Genomic DNA, 21288 nt, shown 5'->3' with positions numbered 1-21288 from the left:
ATCATTACGGAAAATAGTGTTTGAGACACAAAGTCATTAATCTGTGCAATATTTCAAAACATAAATGGAAAGAAAGCTTCAAATATAAATACAAGCCAAGAAAAGCAATACTGAAGAAATCTCATTGCTTGACACACAATAATGAGAGATTCACTGACTAAATGAGACCATGATTTAATTTGCTTTCTTTATTCTGAAATTAAGGTTTTTATTTATTGCAACTGGTGAACAAGAGTGTCATTAGTCACAAGTTTTTAATGAACCTGTCACTGGTTCACTACGTGTCTGATGGCATAAATGATGAGAGAGTGTCTAATTTGATGCAGAACAAATATCTTAAGGGATTTCATTCATGAAGCATCAGTTTTCAGTTTATATTCATCGCCAATATACACGAGCTAAAGACACAAGCACACACACACCTCTCTCTATATATATACAATGAACTTCCACATGCTTTCCATTTACCGAACTCCACTGACAAGACACTAGCCAACATCTAAATCCTTTTGAAGGTTCCCATTTTGTGGGAACCTTCAAAATGAACCCGTCAATGGTTCACTATGTTTCTGATGGCATAAATGGTGAGAGAGTATCTAATTTGATGCAGAACAAATATCTTAAGGGATTTCATTCATGAAGCATCAGTTTTCAGTTTATATTCATCGCCAATATACATGAATTAAAGACACATGCACACACACCTCTCTATATATATATATCTACAATGAACTTCCACACACTTTCCATTTACCAAATTCCACTGTTTTGTGTGTTTGTTCCTTCTCAAGCCATGCCTGGCTCATAAGGGCCGGTTTCCCAGTTTCCTTGGCATATAGGTTCCCCACCTGGATGGGATGCCGGTCCTTCGCAGGTGAGCTGCTAGATGCAGGAAGAAAAGAATGAGAGAAAGTTGTGACGAAAGAGTCAGCAGAAGTTTGCCATTACCTTCTGCTGGAGCTTAGGTGTTTTTGCTCATATACACACACATCGCCCGGTCTGAGATTTGAACCCGCGATCCCTTGACTGCGAGTCCACTGCTCTAACCACTAGGCCATGTGCCTCCACACCAGATTCCACTGACAAGACATTGGCCAACATCTAAATCTTTTTGAAGGTTCCCTTTTGCGGGATCATATCATATTGCTTTGAAGCAAACTTTTTAAGAACACAGCCATGCCTGAACTCAGAAGCTAATAGAAGCTTATCTTTCAGGAACTAGGAAAACTTTAGTGGACTGTATTCTTCAACTAAAAGCCTATGATATTGTGTCAATGTAAGAGCTTCAATTCGCCACAATGTAACAGAATATAGCATGCTTCAAAGAAGTCACGTTGATAATTACAAATTCCAATGTAAAAATAAATAGAGTTTCCATACATTGCTTTCTGTGCTGGATATTCAAAATACAACTAGGAATTTTAAACGTAATATTAATTATTAATTTATTATTATTAAATACTTTGCAGATGCAAATAATTTGTTGTAAAAAAGGAATCTACCTGATGATATCATTTGACAAATTGATTTTATATCTGGAAGCTATGGAATAAAAAAAAAAAAAGAAAAGAAAAACAATTTTCGCATTATACATATTTTACAAAATAATTGCAGTTACATTGGATTATATATGTCTGAACAAATAATTACATTGAGATATTTGTAAAAAAATAATATATTATCAAATATTTGAATTTTACAAAACTCTCTAAAATTTTTTGGTGTGGCTGTGTGGCAAGAAGTTTGCTACCCAACCACATGGTTCTGTGTTCAGTCCCACTGCATAACATCTTGGACAAGTGTGTTCTACCAAAGCCTTGTGAATGGATTTAGTAGACAGAAAGTAAAAGATGCCCATAATATATAGCCTGTGCTAGTAGGGTGCCAAGAGCACCATCCGAGTGTGATCGTCGCCAGAGCAGCTTCCGTGCCGGTGGCACGTAAAAGGGCATCATTTGAGTGTGATCGTTACCAACATCGCCTTACTGGTACCTGTGCTGGTGGCATGTGTAAAAAGATTCAAGTGAGGTCGTTGCCAGTACCGCCTGACTGGCCCCCGTGCCATGGCATGTAAAAAGCACCCACTACACTCTCAGAGTGGTTGGCATTAGGAAGGGCATCCAGCTGTAGAAACTCTGCCAGATCAAGACTGGAGCCTGGTGCAGCCATCTGGTTCGCCAGCTCTCAGTCAAATCGTCCAGCCCATGCTAGCATGGAAAGCGGATGTTAAACGATGATGATGATGATGTGTGTATGTGTGTGTCTGTGTATGTGTGTGTGTATCTCTGTGTCTGTGTGTGTGTGTCTGTGTGTGTGTGTGTGTGTGTATCTCTGTGTCTGTGTTTGTCCTCCACCATCACTTGACAACTTGTGCTGGTGTGTTTACGTCCCTGTGATATAGCAGTTCAGCAAAGGAGACCAATAGACTAAGTACCAGGTTTAAAATTAAAAAAAAGTACTGAGGTTGGCTCATTAAAATAAAAATGATTCAAGGCAGTGTCCCAGCATGGCCACAGTCTAATGACTGAAACAAGTAAGAGATAAAAGATCCCCAAAATAAAACTGTTGCTTTGACATAATATAATAGTAAAGTGGAGGCGCAATGGCCCAGTGGTTAGGGCAGCGGACTCGTGGTTTCGATTCCCAGACCAGGCGTTGTGAGTGTTTATTGAGCAAAAACACCTAAAGCTCCACGAGGCTCTGGCAGGGGGTGGTGGCGATCCCTGCTGTACTCTTTTGCCACAACTTTCTCTCACTCTTTCTTCTGTTGGCCAGCTCACTTAGCCAGCAGGGTGGCGTCATTTGAGGGATAAAATGATGCGAAGCGCATTGTGACCAGCGATGTGTAGCAACATCTGATAGCCTGGTCGGTCACGGTGATAATAGTAAAATAATTCTGAAACTATTATTTTGCTTTTCTGTGTTAACATTTTACTAGCTTCAAAACAATAGAAAAGTGGTATGAGCACAAACCAGAGGCTGCGACAGAAAGTGAGAATTACAAGATCTTGTGGGATTTCCCCATAAAGACTGACCATACTATTGAAGCAAATAGATGGGATATGATCATAGAGGACGAAATAAACAAACAGTGTAAGATCACAGATTTTACAATTTCCTATGATAGTAGAATCAATACTAAATAAATTGAATGAATTGAGAAATATCAGGATTTAGCCATAGAGTTGAGGAGACTGTGGAAGACCAAGACAACAATTATTCCTGTAGTAGTTTGGTTCACTTGGCACAACACCCAAAATGCTACCTAAGAGACTGAAAGAGATTAGAATTGGAATTCACATTGTTGACCTACTGAAAGGTACCATCCTGTATTCTGCAAGAATCCTAAGGAAGGTGTAGGAGTGGCTGTGTGGTAAGTAGCTTGCTTATGAACCACATGGTTCCAGGTTCAGTCCCACTGTGTGGCACCTTGGGCAAGTGTCTTCTACTATAGCCTCGGGCCGACCAAAGCCTTGTGAGTGGATTTGGTAGACGGAAGCTGAAAGAAGCCTGTCATATATATATATGTATGTATATATATATACATATATATATATATATATATATGTGTGTATGTGTGTGTGTGTGTCTATGTATGTGTGTATATATATACGTTTGTGTGTCTGTGTTTGTCCCCTCCAGCATCATTTGACAACCAATGCTGGTGTGTTTACATCCCCGTAACTTAGCAGTTCGGCAAAAGAGACCAATAGAATAAGTACTAGGCTTACAAAGAATAAGTCCTGGGGTCGATGTGCTCTACTAAAGGTGGTGCTCCAGCATGACCACAGTCAAATGACTGAAACAAGTAAAAGAGTAAAAGAGAAGACTCTTAAGATTCAGGGCGTCTTGTGATCAAGCATCAAGTTAAGTTAAAATACCTGCTAAATAAACGAGCATGCTAATTTAGTTAGCAGGTATGGTCATCAGCTTCATAACAGTTTTTATGTGAGTTTATACAGTATCATCAGGTGCACTGTTTTGTTCTTGAGGCGTGTGGAGCATTGTTGCATTGGAGAATGAAGAACTGCATTTGTTTTGTTTCCTGGTGTTATTTGAGTGTTTCATCTATTGTGCAGAGTATGTGTAATGCCAGTTATATAATATTGCTGGGCAGTATTTGTGTTTCAGATGTGCTGTGCAATCTGCTTTCTGCATTTTAGTGTAAGCCAGGGAGTGATTGTTTTGAGCATGAATTTAACAGCTTCATGAAATTAAAAAAAACAAAAAACACGAAGAGAAATTTATGCTTTGTCAGTTTAGATCAAAAGCGTTGACACTATAGACAAAAGTAGGTTCAATAAATTATTATCAACAGCTTCATCGATATTTGCAAAAATCTCTAGCAACAATGCAATTCTATTAGCCTATTAAAGCTACAACTACCAGCTTGAATATTGCTGACAGAATAGACTATTTAGCCTTTGCCTCTCATGCTTACCATATATTACTCTTAAAGATCATAAGTATATTTTTTTCTAGAAATCCTCAATTGAAACTAATTAACCCAAAGTTTCTCACAGCAAGGAAAGGTGTGAGGAGTGAAAAGGAGAGCTGGGTAGACAAATTGCCATGTTAAAATCAGTTAAGATGGTTTTAAACTTTCTGAATTTTCCAAACACACCATAGCAAAAATGAAGAATTATATGGAGGTAAACATTTTCACTTCTCATTAATATGAGGGGGAGTGATGAAAACAATTTATTAATATTTTTTGTGGGTGGGTATGGTGTTTACCAGTTTAAAAACAATTAAATTAACCCCTCACCACCACTACCACAAAAATCCTAACAAAAATAAAAACAAAAACAAATTATGAATATTTAGTATGCTAATCATGGACTTTATTCCATTTAAAATAGAAATAAATGCAATATTCTTTCTCTTATAAAACAATAGTATGTCAGTAACAGAATAATTTAATAACATAAAGCAACAAACAACCCAGTTCAATATTATTGATTTTTATTCAGTCATACTAAACCACTTCTTGAGTCCATGATAATGAAACACCAACTAAAATGGTCTGGTCATCTTCTCCATTTAAAGGACACCTGTATCCCAAAACAGGTGATGCTTGGTGAGGTGGAGCAAGAAAAATGTTGCCACAGCAAGTGAACCAAGTGTTTCAGAGATAATCTTAGAGATACACTAATATTGATACTAACCCCTGGTAAGATCTGGCATCAGATGGGGAGCTGTAAAGGAATCTGATTGCAACTGTTGTTAAAGAATTTGAGAACAATTGGGTAGCATACACTGAGTTAAAACATTCTGGTAACTATAAAAAGGATGTGAACACTCTTCCTGAGAAGAGCACAAAAGAGACTCTTTCATGTGACCAGTGTGGTCATGACTGCTTCACAAAGGCAGGTCTACTCAGCTACAAGTGTGGCCATACGGATGCCCTGGTCTACCGATGTGATATAAGGCAGTGAGCTGGCAGAAACGTTAGCACGCCGGGCGAAATGCGTAGCCGTATTTCGTCTGCCGTTACGTTCTGAGTTCAAATTCTGCTGAGGTCGACTTTGCCTTTAATCCTTTCGGGGTCAATAAATTAAGTACCAGTTACGCACTGGGATCAATGTAATCGACTTAATCCGTTTGTCTGTCCTTGTTTGTCCTCTTTATGTTTAGCCCCCTGTGGGTAATAAAGAAACAGGTGTGATATCCAACATGATCTTTCATGCAGCTTGTGTAGCAGAGTGTATGGGGTCAGTAGTGGACTCACTTGGCATTGTAGATTCCTACATCCAGATGGTCAGGCTGTTGCTGGGAGGCTAACTTGTGGTCAACGTGAAATGATATAAGTGCCTTGTAGGCCTTGGTAACCATATGGAAACATTATCAATGATGGGTGGTGGGAACCAAACACGAGAAGTTTCTTTGAGTGAAATGGGTTTTGGAAGTGGTCTTACCCAGTCATGAGTCAACTTCCACCATGGGTGAGAGTCTCCTTGTCTTGACATCATGTCATGTTGTACAGGGTGTTAGGGGTAAATTTAACACTTTTTTGTTTTCTTTTTTCAGGAATGGCATTGGAGAGCATAAAGATTATAGTTGTAATTGAGAAAAAGTTAGCTGAAAGTGAATTGGAAGCCATCTGAATAGGAGGGGCTACCCAAGAGAAACTGGAAATGTTCTCTGTGGGACAAGCCCATTGTAGTTCAGGCTTCTGCCACTAGAAGCCACTTGATGTGACCCTCAGGCATCAGTCGAATACCACCTTGTTTTGGAAAAGAGTTACTTGTGTCATGATGATTCACACCAGGCATCAAAATGCTAACATCATGACTGCTGCTCAATGCTATGTGAACATTGTAATGGCTGTAAGACATAACATGGACAGTTGCAATGGAGACTACAAAGCTTTTACCAACAGGAAGGAACAGAGTAGGCATTCTGACTGCATCTGCACACCAAAATTCAATCCCACATCTTTGTACAGGGCCTTAGGCAGCTCAATTCAGACAGCTATATGAAGTTGCAGGAGATTGCGGTCAAACCCTGGCAGGAGAGGGTTACTGCTGGGAGGCCATATGGTTGACAGCAGAATTTGACTCTTTGCCATACCTTCAGAAAGAGTTAAAAGTAGTTGTCAGAGAATTTCTATGACTTCACCAGCCCCAATTTCTGGCCTCCTAATTCCCCCAATTGCAATCCTATAGATTACTGTTTGTGGGGTGCAGCTGAGAATGACACCAGCTGTTCTGCCTGCAACACCAAGGTTGAACTGGTGACCAAGATCAAGGAGGTGTTTGAAGATCAATCCAGGGATACAGTGAAGAATGCATGCATCAGATTCAGGAGCCATCTTGAAGTCATGGTGGAAGCTGAGGACAGCTTCTTTGAGTAAACTGTTATCACCCAGCCATAATCTAGTTGATAATTTTTAATTTTTCAAAAATACTTTTATTTTTGGCTGTGATATTTTTTTTCCTCTTTTATACAAACTGTCAGATTTAGCCCAGACATTCTATGGATGAGTGTCACTGTTATACAAGCCATATAATCCATTTCAAGTATTTTGTGAAGATATGTTTGGCACTGGGGAAATACGTGTCCTCAAGAAACTCGATGAGTTGATTATAGCAGCTGGAGTTAGGAATAAAACCAAATTGTGATGCCCATAAAATTATTAACCATCTTACTAACAATAACTCTGAGCACCTTTTTAAATTCCACCTGTCTAACACCTGTGGACATGTTTACAAAGTCAGAAAACAGCACAGCTCCCATGACTTTCGGAAACATTTTTTCACACTAAGAGTTGCTGAAGCATAGAACAAACTGCCAGCATCAGCTGTCTGTTGTCGGAGCACTGCATCCTTCAAAACTTCCAGGCTTCCTGAGATTCGTCAACACTACACCTGATTTTCCCCCCTCCATACGCATGCAAGCATGTATCTGACTCATACACTGTTCACTTTGCAGACATTTGTACATTACTGCATATGCTTTATACGCACTTTTGACAAGTTGTGGTGCACCTGAGCACTGTATACAATAAATTCATTATTATTATTATTATTATAATACTTTGCTTTAAAATAGGTGAAGGCATCTAAATATAGAAAATCTCGAATGGTGTTTTTGGATGATTATAATCCCTGTCAGTATGCATGCATACAATTATGTGCTTTGACTACAATATTAGAGCATTTTATTTCTAGCAATGTAGGTGTTCCTAATACTCTAGTCACATGTAGTGACAATTATAGTTTTCCTTTTTGGTAAAACATTGCACACGGCTGTCTATATTAATTTTCTGTATATACATTAGTGATTCACTAAATCATCCATAGATTTCTATGAACGAAACATACATACTGACAGAGAATTAAGTCCAGAATCTGCTGAAGTCAAGCCAGTCCTTACTGATGAAGCAACAGAAATTGCTGAAACTGATGTCGGTATAAGGAATTCTTGAATGGTGTTTTGATGATGATATACATATCTATATGTGTAGGAGGTTTATCTGGAATTTGTTGGAAGCATTTATCCAGGTATATATCATCATTAGACATCCATGTTCCATGCTAGCATGGGTGGGATGATACCACAAGAGCCAGCCAAGCCAAAGCCTGCACTGGACTTCTGTGACTGTTTTGGCAGGATTTTTACAGCTGCATGCCGTTCCTAACACCAACCACTCAGCAGATGGACTTAGTGCTTTTTTATGTGGCGCAAGCACAGTCGAGGTCAGTTTTGGCAAGGTTTTTACAGCTGGATGCCCTTCTTAACACCAACTATTCAGCAAACTGGACTGGATGCTTTTAAGTGGCATCTGCATGGACAGGGTCACTAAGTACTTACAAGACGAAAACTTTTAAGAGGGGAGGAGGCATTAGAGGAGATGATGATGATGAAAAGGTTATAATGAGGCTGAGGTAGGTGTCTTGCTGAAGAGGAAGTACAAGGTTACCTGACTGGAGAGAGAAAGATCAGGGATGAAGACAGAAACAAGTGTTATATATATATATATATATATATAATTATTACATTAAGGGCTGTTATTCTAAGTAAAGCCACACACTAGAAAGGAATGTTAAAGTCAAATTACTATATCAAAATATACACATGTGTTGAAGTCAAGGACATGCATACATACATACATACATAACATACATACATTACATACATACATTGCAAACATACATTACATATATATAAACCAAACAGGAAATTGGAAAATATTTTGGTGTTATTTATTCACCAACCATTTGCTAATAGGAATTACAAAGTTTTACATGTCGGACAAATACATAATGGATTTCCTATTAAAAATTGTTCAGATAGAGAATCGAATAAAACAAAATTTACATTTGGATAAAGTGTTTATATACAGTTAGTAATCAGGAGTAGTATAGTTAAGGCATTGTCTAAGTTGATTGAAAGTATCATGAAAATCCACATAGGTGTGTGATTGCAGATTTATTTTACAGCAAAATGCTCTTCCTTTCACTAACCCTTACTTGTTTTTCAAATAAAGGATGCTTTATTTCAAGCAACTTCAAGGATTTATTAAAAGCATTTTCAACAACATAAATGTCACAACTTTAATAGAAATGAGTGACATATAAACAAATACACACACATGCTCACATGTATAGACACTGGCATTGCATACATACATGCACACACACATACTTAAATACTTTGATAAGTTTTAACTAGAATTTGGCCCAAGCCATGACCAACATTAAAGCACCATTTAATGACATTTCATATTTTGGTCATTTATGGGGCATTATAACAGTTGAGTAAAGGGTTATTGTTTGCAGAGAGTAAATGGTTATTGGGTGCAGGAGATTTATCTGGAATTTGTTGGAGGCATTCACCCAGGAACCATTTGAATGTTATGAGTTCTTTTTTCTTCCTTTATATGTCTTGGCATGATTTTAAAGAGCAGGACCTGTTGAGGTGAAATAGCTCTGTCTTTGTATTGAGATGTGATGCAAGCATGATTTTTGTAGAGGAGAATAGCCAAACTTTATGTATTTCTTAACATCATTTGGGCAATACTGTTGGAATATTTTCCACACCTTACAAATGAAATAGCACACACAGCAGCATTGGAGGGAGTATGGTTTGAGTTTCTCAAGATGATTCCAATTGTCAAAACCTGTCCTGTCATCTATTTTCCTTGTGGCCAATCCCTGGGGATGCTTCAATTTTTATAATACTTTGTTTCATGTAGGTAGACCTCAGTGGACAGCAGTATTCAAGATGAGAATGGGAAAAAGATGAGAAGAGAAGGATAATAATGGTAGAAGTATCTCTAGACCCAAAAGTTCTAAGGATTCAGGAGCACGCCCTGTGGGCCATGTTGACTTTGTTGTTTATGTGGGCATTCCAGCTTAAGTTGTTGTTGACAGTTACCCTGAGGCTCCTAGAGATGTTTGATGCCAAGAGGGAGGAGTGTATAGCAGCTTAAGTTCAGCTTCTTATCAAAGAGGATTAATTCAAACTCATACTTATTTAACTGCATAATTGTGTTTTTCCACCCATCAGTTTCTGTCTACTAAATCCACATATATGGCCTTGGCTGACCCACAGGCTATATAGTACAAGACACTGGACACAAGGTGCCATGGAGTGAGACTAAACCTGAAAGCACATGGCTATATATATATATATATATATATATATATATATATATATATACACATATACACATACATATAAATAATTTGGGAAAACGAATTTCTAAATCAATCAGGTGTAACCCTACAGCATTATATGCATCTACATATAGTACTTTGGGGTCTTATTTATCGTATATTTATATATATGTATATATACATATATACATGCATACATATACACATACACAAACCCATACATACATGTATATATATATGTATATATATATATATATATATATATACATATATACATGCATACATATACACATACACAAACCCATACATACATGTATATATATATATGTATATAATATATATATATATATATATATATATATATATATATATATATATACATATATACATGCATACATATACACAAACCCATACATACATGTATATATATATATATATATATATATACATGCATACATATACACATACACAAACCCATACATACATGTATATATATATATATATAATATATATACATATACATACATACATAATACGTATATGGGTGTATGTATGTGCATATGTATACACACACACACACACACACACACACACACACACATATATATATATATATACATACATACCATCATCATCATCGTTTAGTGCCAGTTTTTCATGCTGGCATGGGTTGGACAGTTTGAAGGAGGTCTACAAAACCAGCGGGTGCACCAAGTTCCAATCTGATCTGGCAATGTTTCAACAGCTGGATGCCCTTCCTAACACCAACCACTCCAAGAGTGTAGTGGGTGCTTTTTATGTGCCACCAGCACAGGAGCCAGCCAGGCAGACCTGGCATTGATCACGTTCAGATAGTGCTTCTTATGTGCTACCGGCATGGAAGCCAGTCAAGAAGCATTGGCATCAACCACGTTCGGGTGGTACCATTTATGTGCCACTGACATGGGAGCCAGTTGGGAGTGGGCACTGGCATCAATCACGTTCGGATGGTGCTTTTTACGTGCCACCAGCATGGAAGCAAGTCAGACAGACCTGATGTTGACCACGTTCAGATGGTGTTTTTTATGTGTCACTGGCATGGGAGCCAGTCAGAGGGCACTGGCCACAGCTACAATATTGGTTTTACTTGACTCAACAACTTTTCTCAAGCATATCATATCGCCCAATGCATCAAGGGTACTTTTAAAAGGGCCGGATATACAACACTGGCATGGGCCATGGCTGTGATCTCACTTTAGTTGCCAGGTCTTCTCATTCACAGCATATGTCCAAAGGTCTCGGTCTCCTGTCATTGCCTTTGTGAAGCCTAATGTTCGAAAGTCATGCTTCACCACCTCATCCCATGTCTGCTTGGGTCTACCTCTTCCACAGGTTCCTTCCACAGTTAGGGTGTGGCACTTCCTCACACAGCTGTCTTCATCATTAAAAAACACCTGACCATACCAGTGCAGTCCTCTCTCTTGCACACCATATTTGATATATATGTTTTAAGTTTCAAATTTAGTTAATGGAGTTTCTTCTATAAGAAAAAATCATTATTTTATTTTTTTTATTTGCTTATTTATTTAACTATTATTGTTAACCTGAAGAGTTACTATAATTTTAAATTGAATTAATTTTCGATTAAATTTAAATTTAATTGTAATTCAAATTTAATTATAGCTATGAAACATACATAGTTTTTTTTAGTGTTTTTACTTATTATATATTGATTATTCATTTTTATACTTTTTGTGATCTAGTTATATGTTTTATAAAAATATATTATATTTATGATTTGGTTTATGTCTACCATTGTTTGAATTACATAATAGTGTTTTTTTTCTCTAATTTATATATTATATATATATTAATACTTTGTAGAAGTAACAGAGTGACTCAAGATCTAAGAGTTTCATGCATTAGCACCAATCAAAGAACAGTTTGATAAGTACCATTGTATGAAACTCTTGGACCTTGAGTCATTCTGTTACTTCTGTTAAATATTAATGAAAATATAAATATACTCATATTTTGAGTTCTATTTTTCCTGTCTGCACCAACATCCCTATATATATATAAAACCACTCTCTTTCTCCTCACACACAATTCTTTTTATTTTCTCATTTTTCTTGGAAATTTAAACTTACAAAGCTACACCTAAGACACACCCACACAGAATATAAACTGCTATTTGTAATCACTTTGGTACAAAGCCTATTTGATATTTTATTCTGGTGAACCCTCATAGCCATTCAATGTTTAAAACCTAATTTATAGAAAATTATTTATTAATATTTTCACACATTAATTTGTATGGGTTGAACTATGTAAAATGTCAGAGAAAGAAACCTAGATGTTTTTTGCAATAAATGCCAATGCATACATCTAAAGCAAAATTTTTTCAGGGACCCTTAAAATACTATTGTGAATCCCCAATATACTATTTTGCTGTGTAGGTCCCCAAAAATCTTTTATGGACTCTGGTTAAGAACCACTGATCTTGACCTTTGATTCTAAGTAGGGAAATGTTTGATGTTGTTAAATGAAAACTCTGGAGAGAATCTGACTTCCAAACCAAAGTCCTCACCATAAAGGAAGGCCAATGATCTTATGAAATGGTTTTCAATTTCTGGGAGGCAGAGATCCAAACCTCTTAACCCTTTCATTACCAACCCGGCTGAAACCGGTTTGGCTCTGTAGTACAAATGTCTTGTTTTCATAAATTTTGAATTAAAATCTTCCATCAAACCTTAGTCCCAATTTATGTTCCCAACACTAGCTTAATGATGATTAAGTTATTTTACTAAATTCTTTGTTATATTTAAAATAATTGAAAGAAACACAGAGCATCTCAACAGAAATATGGTAATGAAAGAGTTAGGGCAACGGCAGAAACAGCTAAGAAGTGTTCCAATTGGATCTGGTCAAGAAGGAATGGAAGTGAATTTTCAAAAGGTATAATTTACACTTCAGTCAACTGTCATCTAATCTGAGCTGGTTACAGCACCAAAGCTACCTTGCCTCTGGGGCACCTCAACCATCCAGGTGGGTTGCAATGCAGACAATGGCATATTGGGTATCCAACAGTCATGACCTGGATGAGGTTCAGCACCCTTAGAATGTAAGGCATTCAAGTGTGAAACACACACTTCTTTTGCCTATGTGAGTTACAAGTATTGTTATCTATGGAGTAATATCTGTAGTAAAAAGGAATAAGCTGTCTTTGGCTGCTATTTCTAAATTTTCGGTATGTTGTTAAGCAGAGAATCACTACCGTACTGGAGACTGTTACCCAAGATATGCTACAGCATGTTTGGGAGGAGCTGGACAACTGACTTGACATGTGCCGTGTCTCAGGTGGTGCGTATTTGTGAAATTGTTCATGGAATCCACATACCTTTGAATTTCTCATTCAAATTTGGAAGAATAAATCTTGTGCTACTCAACATTAAGCCTGTTTAGTTTCATTTGTTTTGACTTTGTAGTTTCTGTGATATCAAATTTTTGAAACACCCTGTATATATATATATATATATATATATATATATATAAAATAAGAAAATGGAGAAATACATCTAAATCAATTATCAACTACCAGATAATACCTAATCACATACTTTATTAAACCACTACATAAGAGTGGTTTAATAAAGAATGTGATTAGGTATTATCTGGTAGTTGATAATTGATTTAGATGTATTTCTCCATTTTCTTATTTTGTATTATTAATTTGTGGTAAAACATTTTACCTTTGCCCATATAATACAGTAAATGAATTTATTGCATCGCAATTCTTAACATTTATGTATTAACTTTGTTGGGTACTTCACTAGCGGTATATTGGATGTATGTTATCCCATGGAGGGTTGCATTCACAACCCCTATCTCAATTGTGTATATATATATATATATATATATATATATATATTTATAATAAGATTAGCTCGTATACGAGTGGGTATATATTTGTAAAAAATGAAGTTTGAAAATGCTGCTATATTAGACAAATTTTAATTTTTAACATGTTTCGGTTCTTGAAATGACGAACCTTATCAAAAAAATTATATATAATAAAGAGAGTTCATGCTATATGTTTAAAGAGTATGATGTAATAGTTCATAATTGTGACATATATTCAATGGAGTCAAATATAAAAAATTCATATATAATATTCAATAGAGTCAAATATAAAAAATTCATATATAATAAGGGGAGTCCATGCTATATGTTTAAAGAGTATGATGTAGTAGTTCATAATTGTGACATACATTCAATAGAGTCAAATATAAAAAATTCATGTTCTTGAAAAGGCGAGGAGTTCATTTTAGATTTTACCTTGTGTTCCAATGGGAGCAACAGTAATGATTTTTGGTCGGTGTCTGCTCGCATAATTTTGGTGAATTTTGTGATTGTTGGATTTATATCAGCTCAGCTAAGCTGTGGTCACTTGCACTTTTCACTGACGTCATATAGTTCCAAACCAATCAAAACCCAGTTTCAACGAATATAGTGAAAAGACTCCTAACTGTATCCTGTTAGGAAACCAACCAAGCGGAACGACAGTTTGGCCACGGAAGAAATATGTCATCATTTTTTTGACGAATCGAAATTAGATCTGACCCATAACTGTATCCTGTTAGGTGGCTAGTCCAGCAGAACGAGATGTCATCAATGTTTTGACCAATCAGAATCGGGTCTGATCCATTGCTGTATCGTGTGGGGAAACCGACCAAGCAGGGTGACAATAGCTTGACCACTGAGGTAATACGTCATCAGTTTTTTGACGAATCAGGATTAGATCTGCTCGTAGAGAAAGAGATCTTTTTATACATTTTTCCTTCCCTAAGACATATCATTGTTAGCGTGAGTGACTGTTTAAGGATCTGAGAAATTGTAATTCGCCCCACCTCCATTATTATAATTCCCTCACTGTGGCCGTAGCAACAGTGACCACGGTGGTTGTAGTAGTAGTGCGAGTTGGGGCAGTCGTAGTGGTTGTGGTAGAATTTCATTTCTCTTTTTCGGAGGACCAATGTTTTGTTTTAATATTCCTGGCCCAGGGTGTTCAAACTTGGTCTAAATTTTTTGATGAAATAAAGTTCTTTATTTTGGCGTTGCGTGAAGGTTACGCTGTCACTGAATTTATAAAGTGGGTAAGTTGTAAATTTCGGATTTACATTTGCAGCACATCTATCTATGTGTCCGCTGACCGGTATTTTCCGGTATTCAGGGTTTCTAATTTGTGATTTATGCACCACCATCCTGTTACGTAAGCTATTTTTTGTATGGCCTATATACTGCCTATTGCAGCCTGCGCATGTTAAGACGTAAATTAAGTTTTCTGATGCGCAGGTGAAGTTTGCTCTAATGGTGAACTGATGGCCTTGTTCTAGTATAAATTCTGAACCTTCTACCAAGATGACACAGATTCCGCAGTTGGGCCTTCCACATTTTCTAACTGCTGGTTTTGTGGTTGATGTTGAGTGCAGTTTAGCTTGGATTAAAATCCTTTTCAAGGATTTTGGTTGCCGTTTACTTTTAATGATGGTGTGTGTTTCGAGGATCCGGTTCATCTTTGGGTCTCCCTTTAGCAGGGCTGTGCTTTGTAGTATGGTGCTGAATGCCTCATTGTTGAGTGGGTTGTGTGTAGAGATGTAGGGAAGGGTTTTTAATTGTTCTTTCTTTTTGGGTTATGTTATATATATATATATATATATATATATATATATATATATATTTATATTAAAATAATGACTGGAATATGTGATACCATTTTTATTTTGTGTTACATGTTTTATCACAATATAGGAAATACATTTAAAGAATATAAATATTAATATAAATGCAATAAATTCATAAAAGATATAAACATCTATGTATAAACACACAGAACATCTCCCATCTGTAAGTCTTAAGATAGAGATCCAAAATAATACTATATATATATAAATTAAGAAATGGAGTCAAATGCAGGTGTTATTCAAATCTTTATACTTCTGACATATGTTTCGAAGAAAAAAATTGATATTATTCTGGAGGGAATAAAATGATGTAAAACAATGCAATCATCTCGTCAGAGACAAAAAGAACAAACTCATTAATAAGCTGTTTTAACTGACAAGACAAATGCGTTGTTTTACATTATTTTATCCCTCCAGAATAATATTAATGTGCTCTTCGAAACATATGTTGGAAGTATAAAGATTTAAATAACACCTGCATTTGACTCCATTTCTTAATTTATCCATGTTATACAAGAAACATTTCGCTTAACCCTGGAATTTCTATTTTTATAAGTAGGCTGTAATGTCCTTGGCAATTATGTGAATTTTGCTACCCTGGTAACTATTTATTTATTTTTCTGTGTTATTTGTACACATTGAAAATACACACACACACATATATATATATACATATATATATATATATATATATATATATATATATATATATATAAAATATTAAGGTGAGTATTCACAATTTTGAACCGATAGGCAACTAGTGCAGTCATCACTAAAGTGATAGAGGGTACTAGTAGGTGCCAGTATTGCTAGAAATAACAGTTAAAACTTAGCCATGTGAGAGCACTTTTCTAAGACTGACAAGGGAGACAGGCTGACAAGCAAGATGGAGTCAAGTGCTCTCATGTAGCTAAGAGTTGTTTTAACTGTTATTTCTAGCAATGCTGGTACTTACTAGCACTGTCTGTCGCTTTAGTAATGACTATATATATATATATATATATATATATATACACTCTTTTACTTGTTTCAGTCATTTGACAGCGGCCATGCTGGAGCACTGCCTTTAGTCGAGCAAATCGACCCCGGGACTTATTCTTTGTAAGCCCAGTACTTATTCTATCGGTCTCTTTTGCCAAACCGCTAGATGACAGGCACGTAAGCTCACCAGCATCGGTTGTCAAGCAATGCTAGGGGGATAAACACAGACACATACATAAACATACATACGACGGGCTTCTTTCAGTTTCCGTCTACCAAATCCACTCACAAGGCATTGGTCGGCTTGGGGCTATAGCAGAAGACACTTGCCCAAGGTGCCACCCAGTGGGACTGAACCCGGAACCATGTGGTTGGTTAGCAAGCTACTTACCACATGGAGAAGGATTAGCTAATCGAAGCATTAATCTTAGGAAGTACTTATGCAATGGCCTGGCTGAAATTGTAAAGAGGAGAATTTCTCTTGTGGAAACTCATGTTTTAAACAAGCAGGAAATCTGCAAGTTTACTTGCATCTCAGAAGTATTGATAAGTGAAAAATAGAGCATATCACGTTAAATTTATTTGATGGCTTACAATCATTTCAACAAACTGCAAGATTGTAAACCATGGAAAGTAATGCCATAAACCAATACTTTTCATTTATAATTACATATAGACATTAAATCATGATGATGATGGTGATGATATTGAGAGCTTAGATTTTAATAACTTTCCATTCTTTCCTAATAAATGTATAGTAGATGTAGGAGTGGTTGTGTGGTAAGTAGCTTGCTTACGAACCACATGGTTCTGGGTTCAGTCCTACTGTGTGGCACCTTGGGTAAGTGTCTTCTACTATAGCCTTGGGCCGACCAAAGCCTTGTGAGTGGATTTGGTAGATGGAAACTGAAAGAAGCCCATCATGTATATATATATATATTAAGGTATGTAGAAAAATACAACATGGACAAGAACGTATAACTCTTAGAAGACGACACAATAAACATGGACAGGACATTCGAACCCCTCAGTCTTCAGTCAAGAACCGGATCATCGTAGTAATTTCGGCTGATTAATATATATATATGTCTGCGTTTGTCCCCCACCACCACCAACATTGCTTGACAACCGATGCTGGTGTGTTTACATCCCCGTAACTTAACGATTCAGTAAAAGAGACAGATAGAATAAGTACTAGGCTTCCAAAGAATAAATCCTGGGGGGTTGATTTGCTTGACTAAAAGTGGTGCACCAGCATGATCACAGTCAAATGACTGAAACAAGTAAAAGAGTAAAAGGGTAAAGAGAGACAGTCAACTATTGATATAACAAGCATATCTATCCACTACATTATGTACTTATGTATGTGCATTTATGAAAAACTCTCTCTCTCTCTCTTTTTTTTTTTCTTTTTTTTTTTACATGTTTTGGTCATTAGACTGTGGCCATGCTGAAAGTACCACTTGAAGACTCTTAGTCGAGTGGATTGACCCTCTTTTACTTGTTTCAGTCATTTGACTGCGGCCATGCTGGAGCACCACCTTTAGTTGAGCAAATCGACCCCGGGACTTATTCTTTGTAAGCCCAGTACTTATTCTATCGGTCTCTTTTGCCGAACCGCTAAGTGACGGGGACGTAAACACACCAGCATCGGTTGTCAAGCAATGCTAGGGGAACAAACACAGGCACACAAACACACACACATACATATATATACATATACATATATACGACAGGCTTCTTTCAGTTTCCGTCTACCAAATCCACTCACAAGGCATTGGTCAGCCCTGGGCTATAGCAGAAGACACTTGCCCAAGATGCCACGCAGTGGGACTGAACCCGGAACCATGTGGTTGGTTAGCAAGCTACTTACCACACAGCCACACCCTAGTATATATTTTTTCTAATCCCCGTACTTATTCAAATAGGTCACTTTTGCTAACCAGTTAAGTCAGGGGGGATAGAAACACACAAACACCAGTTGTCAAGCAGTGGTGATAGACAAACACACATACGGTGGACTTCTTTGAGTTTCTGTCTACCGAATCCACTTACAAGGCTTTGGTCAGGCTGAAGACACTTGCACGAGGTGTCATGCATGGGACTGAACCTGAAACCATATATATATAAATCAATGGAAATTGCAGATGAGTTACCAGTGCCGGTGGCATGTAAGAGAACCATCCGTTCGTGACCGTTGCCAGCGCCGCCCCGACTGGCCTCGTGCTGGTGGCACATAAGAAGCACCATCCGTTCGTGGCCGTTTGCCAGCTCTGTCTGGCACCTGTGCGGGTGGCACGTAAAAAGCACCCACTACACTCACGGAATGGTTGGCGTTAGGAAGGGTATCCAGCCGTAGAAACACTGCCAGATCTGACTTGGCCTGATGAAGCCTTCCGGCTTCACAGACCCCAGTTGCACCGTCCAACCCATGCTAGCATGGAAAACGGACACTAAACGATAATGATGATGATGATGATGAACGATCATCCAGTAATTTTTTACTAGTTTATTTTGTCCTTTTGTCTTCTATCCTGGTGCTGTATGAACTTTTAATGTAGCTTTAGTTAAGTTTTGGCTGCTATTTCAAGCGTGGTGGTATCTCTTAGATACCCTAAATTATAATTTATATATATGTATATCAGCCATGGTCGATGCCAGTATCTCCTGACTGGCTGCCGTGCCGGTGGCATGTAAAAAGCAGTATCTGAACGTGGTTGATGCCAGGTCCGCCTGACTGGCTCCTGTGCTGGTGGCATGTAAAAATCATCTTCCAAACGGGGTCGATGTCAGTACCCCCTAACTGACTCCTGTGCCAGTGGAACGCAAAAAACAGCCCCTACACTCTCTGAGTGGTTGGCGTTAGGAAGGGCATCCAGCTGTAGAAACATTGCTAGATCAGATTAGAACCTGGTGCAGCTGCTGGCTTTCCAGACCTCAGTCAAACTGTCTAACCCATGCCAGCATGGAAAACGGACTTTAAACGATGATGATGATGGCGTAGGAGTGGCTGTGTGGGAAGTAGCTTGCTTACAAACCACATGGTTCCGGGTTCAGTCCCACTGCGTGGCACCTTGGGCAAGTGTCTTCTACTATAGCCTCGGGCCGACCAAAGCCTTGTGAGTGGATTTGGTAGACGGAAACTGAAAGAAGCCCGTCGTAGATATGTATGTGTGTATATATATATATATATATTTGTTGTATATATATATATGTATATATATGTATGTGTGTGTGCGCATACGTTTGTGTGTCTGTTTGTCCCCCCAACATCGCTTGACAACCGATGCTGGTGTGTTTACGTCCCCGTAACTTAGCAGTTCGGCAAAAGAGACCGATAGAATAAGTACTAGGCTTGCAAAGAATAAGTCCTGGGGGTTGATTTGGTCGACTAAAGGCGGTGCTCCAGCATGGCCACAGTCAAATGACTGAAACAAGTAAAAAGAGTATAAGGTTTAGAATCTTTGTTATAGAGTATATTAAAAATGTGGGAAAACTCCTAACACAGAGGCTGTCAAAATAACTGAAATACTATAAAACCATATAATTACATAAATGCACTGGTAATTTTTCTGAGGATTTAGGCTGCAAGCTGGCAGAATTGTTAGCATGCCAGACAAAATGCTTAGCACCGTTTCGTTCATCTTTATGTTCTGAGTTCAAATTCCGCCGAGGTTGACTTTGCCTTTCATCCTCTCGGGGCGGGGGGGGGCGGTGATGAAATAATTACCAGTTGAGCATGGGAGTCGATGTGATTGACTGTCCCCACCCCCATCAAATTTTCAGGCTGTGTGTCAGTAATAGAAAGGGTAATTTTCCTAAGGCACAGGAGTGGCTGTTTGGTAAGTAGCTTGCTAACCAACCACATGGTTCCGGGTTCAGTCCCACTGCGTGGCATCTTGGGCAAGTGTCTTCTGCTATAGCCCCGGGCCGACCAATGCCTTGTGAGTGGATTTGGTAGACGGAAACTGAAAGAAGCCTGTCGTATATATGTATATATATATAAGTGTGTGTGAATATGTTTGTGTGTCTGTGTTTGTTCCCCTAGCATTGCTTGACAACTGATGCTGGTGTGTTTACGTCCCCGTCACTTAGCGGTTCGGCAAAAGAGACCGATAGAATAAGTACTGGGCTTACAAAGAATAAGTCCTGGGGTCGAGTTGCTCGACTAAAGGCGGTGCTCCAGCATGGCCGCAGTCAAATGACTGAAACAAGTAAAAAGAGTAAAGAGAGAGTAAGGGTAGCTGATACGGGCCAACGGGGAGAGCTTTAAGTGGTCGCTCGACGTGCTAGAAATAGCAGCAAAATTTCGCTCAGCTAACAGCCTACCGTCTAGGTAGACAACATAAATGAAAAAGACGGAGTGAGGACCACGTCTGGGACGTCTTTGATGATAAAGGTTGCTGGATCGAGATCAAACTGGGACTAAACAACAGTTGATTGTACATTTTTTTTTTTTT

The 21288-nt window shown here is 37.8% G+C and overlaps 1 protein-coding gene across 6 annotated transcripts in view; it reads right to left on the bottom strand.

Annotated features, from left to right (window-relative positions):
* The window catches only part of LOC115210259, a 206797-nt gene that overhangs the window by 57063 nt on the left and 128446 nt on the right, over positions 1–21288 (bottom strand). Inside the window, exon 2 of one of the 6 annotated variants that reach the window (XM_036501873.1) lies at positions 1503–1542. The exons of the other annotated variants lie outside the window; for them this stretch is intronic. Within the exon in view, the coding sequence (XP_036357766.1) occupies positions 1503–1542 (40 nt within the window). The remainder of the gene's footprint in view (positions 1–1502; positions 1543–21288) is intronic. 6 annotated transcript variants of the gene reach the window in all.

Source organism: Octopus sinensis, linkage group LG4 (genome assembly GCF_006345805.1).
Source record: "Octopus sinensis linkage group LG4, ASM634580v1, whole genome shotgun sequence".
In the NCBI taxonomy this organism is placed as follows: domain Eukaryota; kingdom Metazoa; phylum Mollusca; class Cephalopoda; order Octopoda; family Octopodidae; genus Octopus; species Octopus sinensis.
This window is presented reverse-complemented; position numbering and strand designations above follow the sequence as displayed.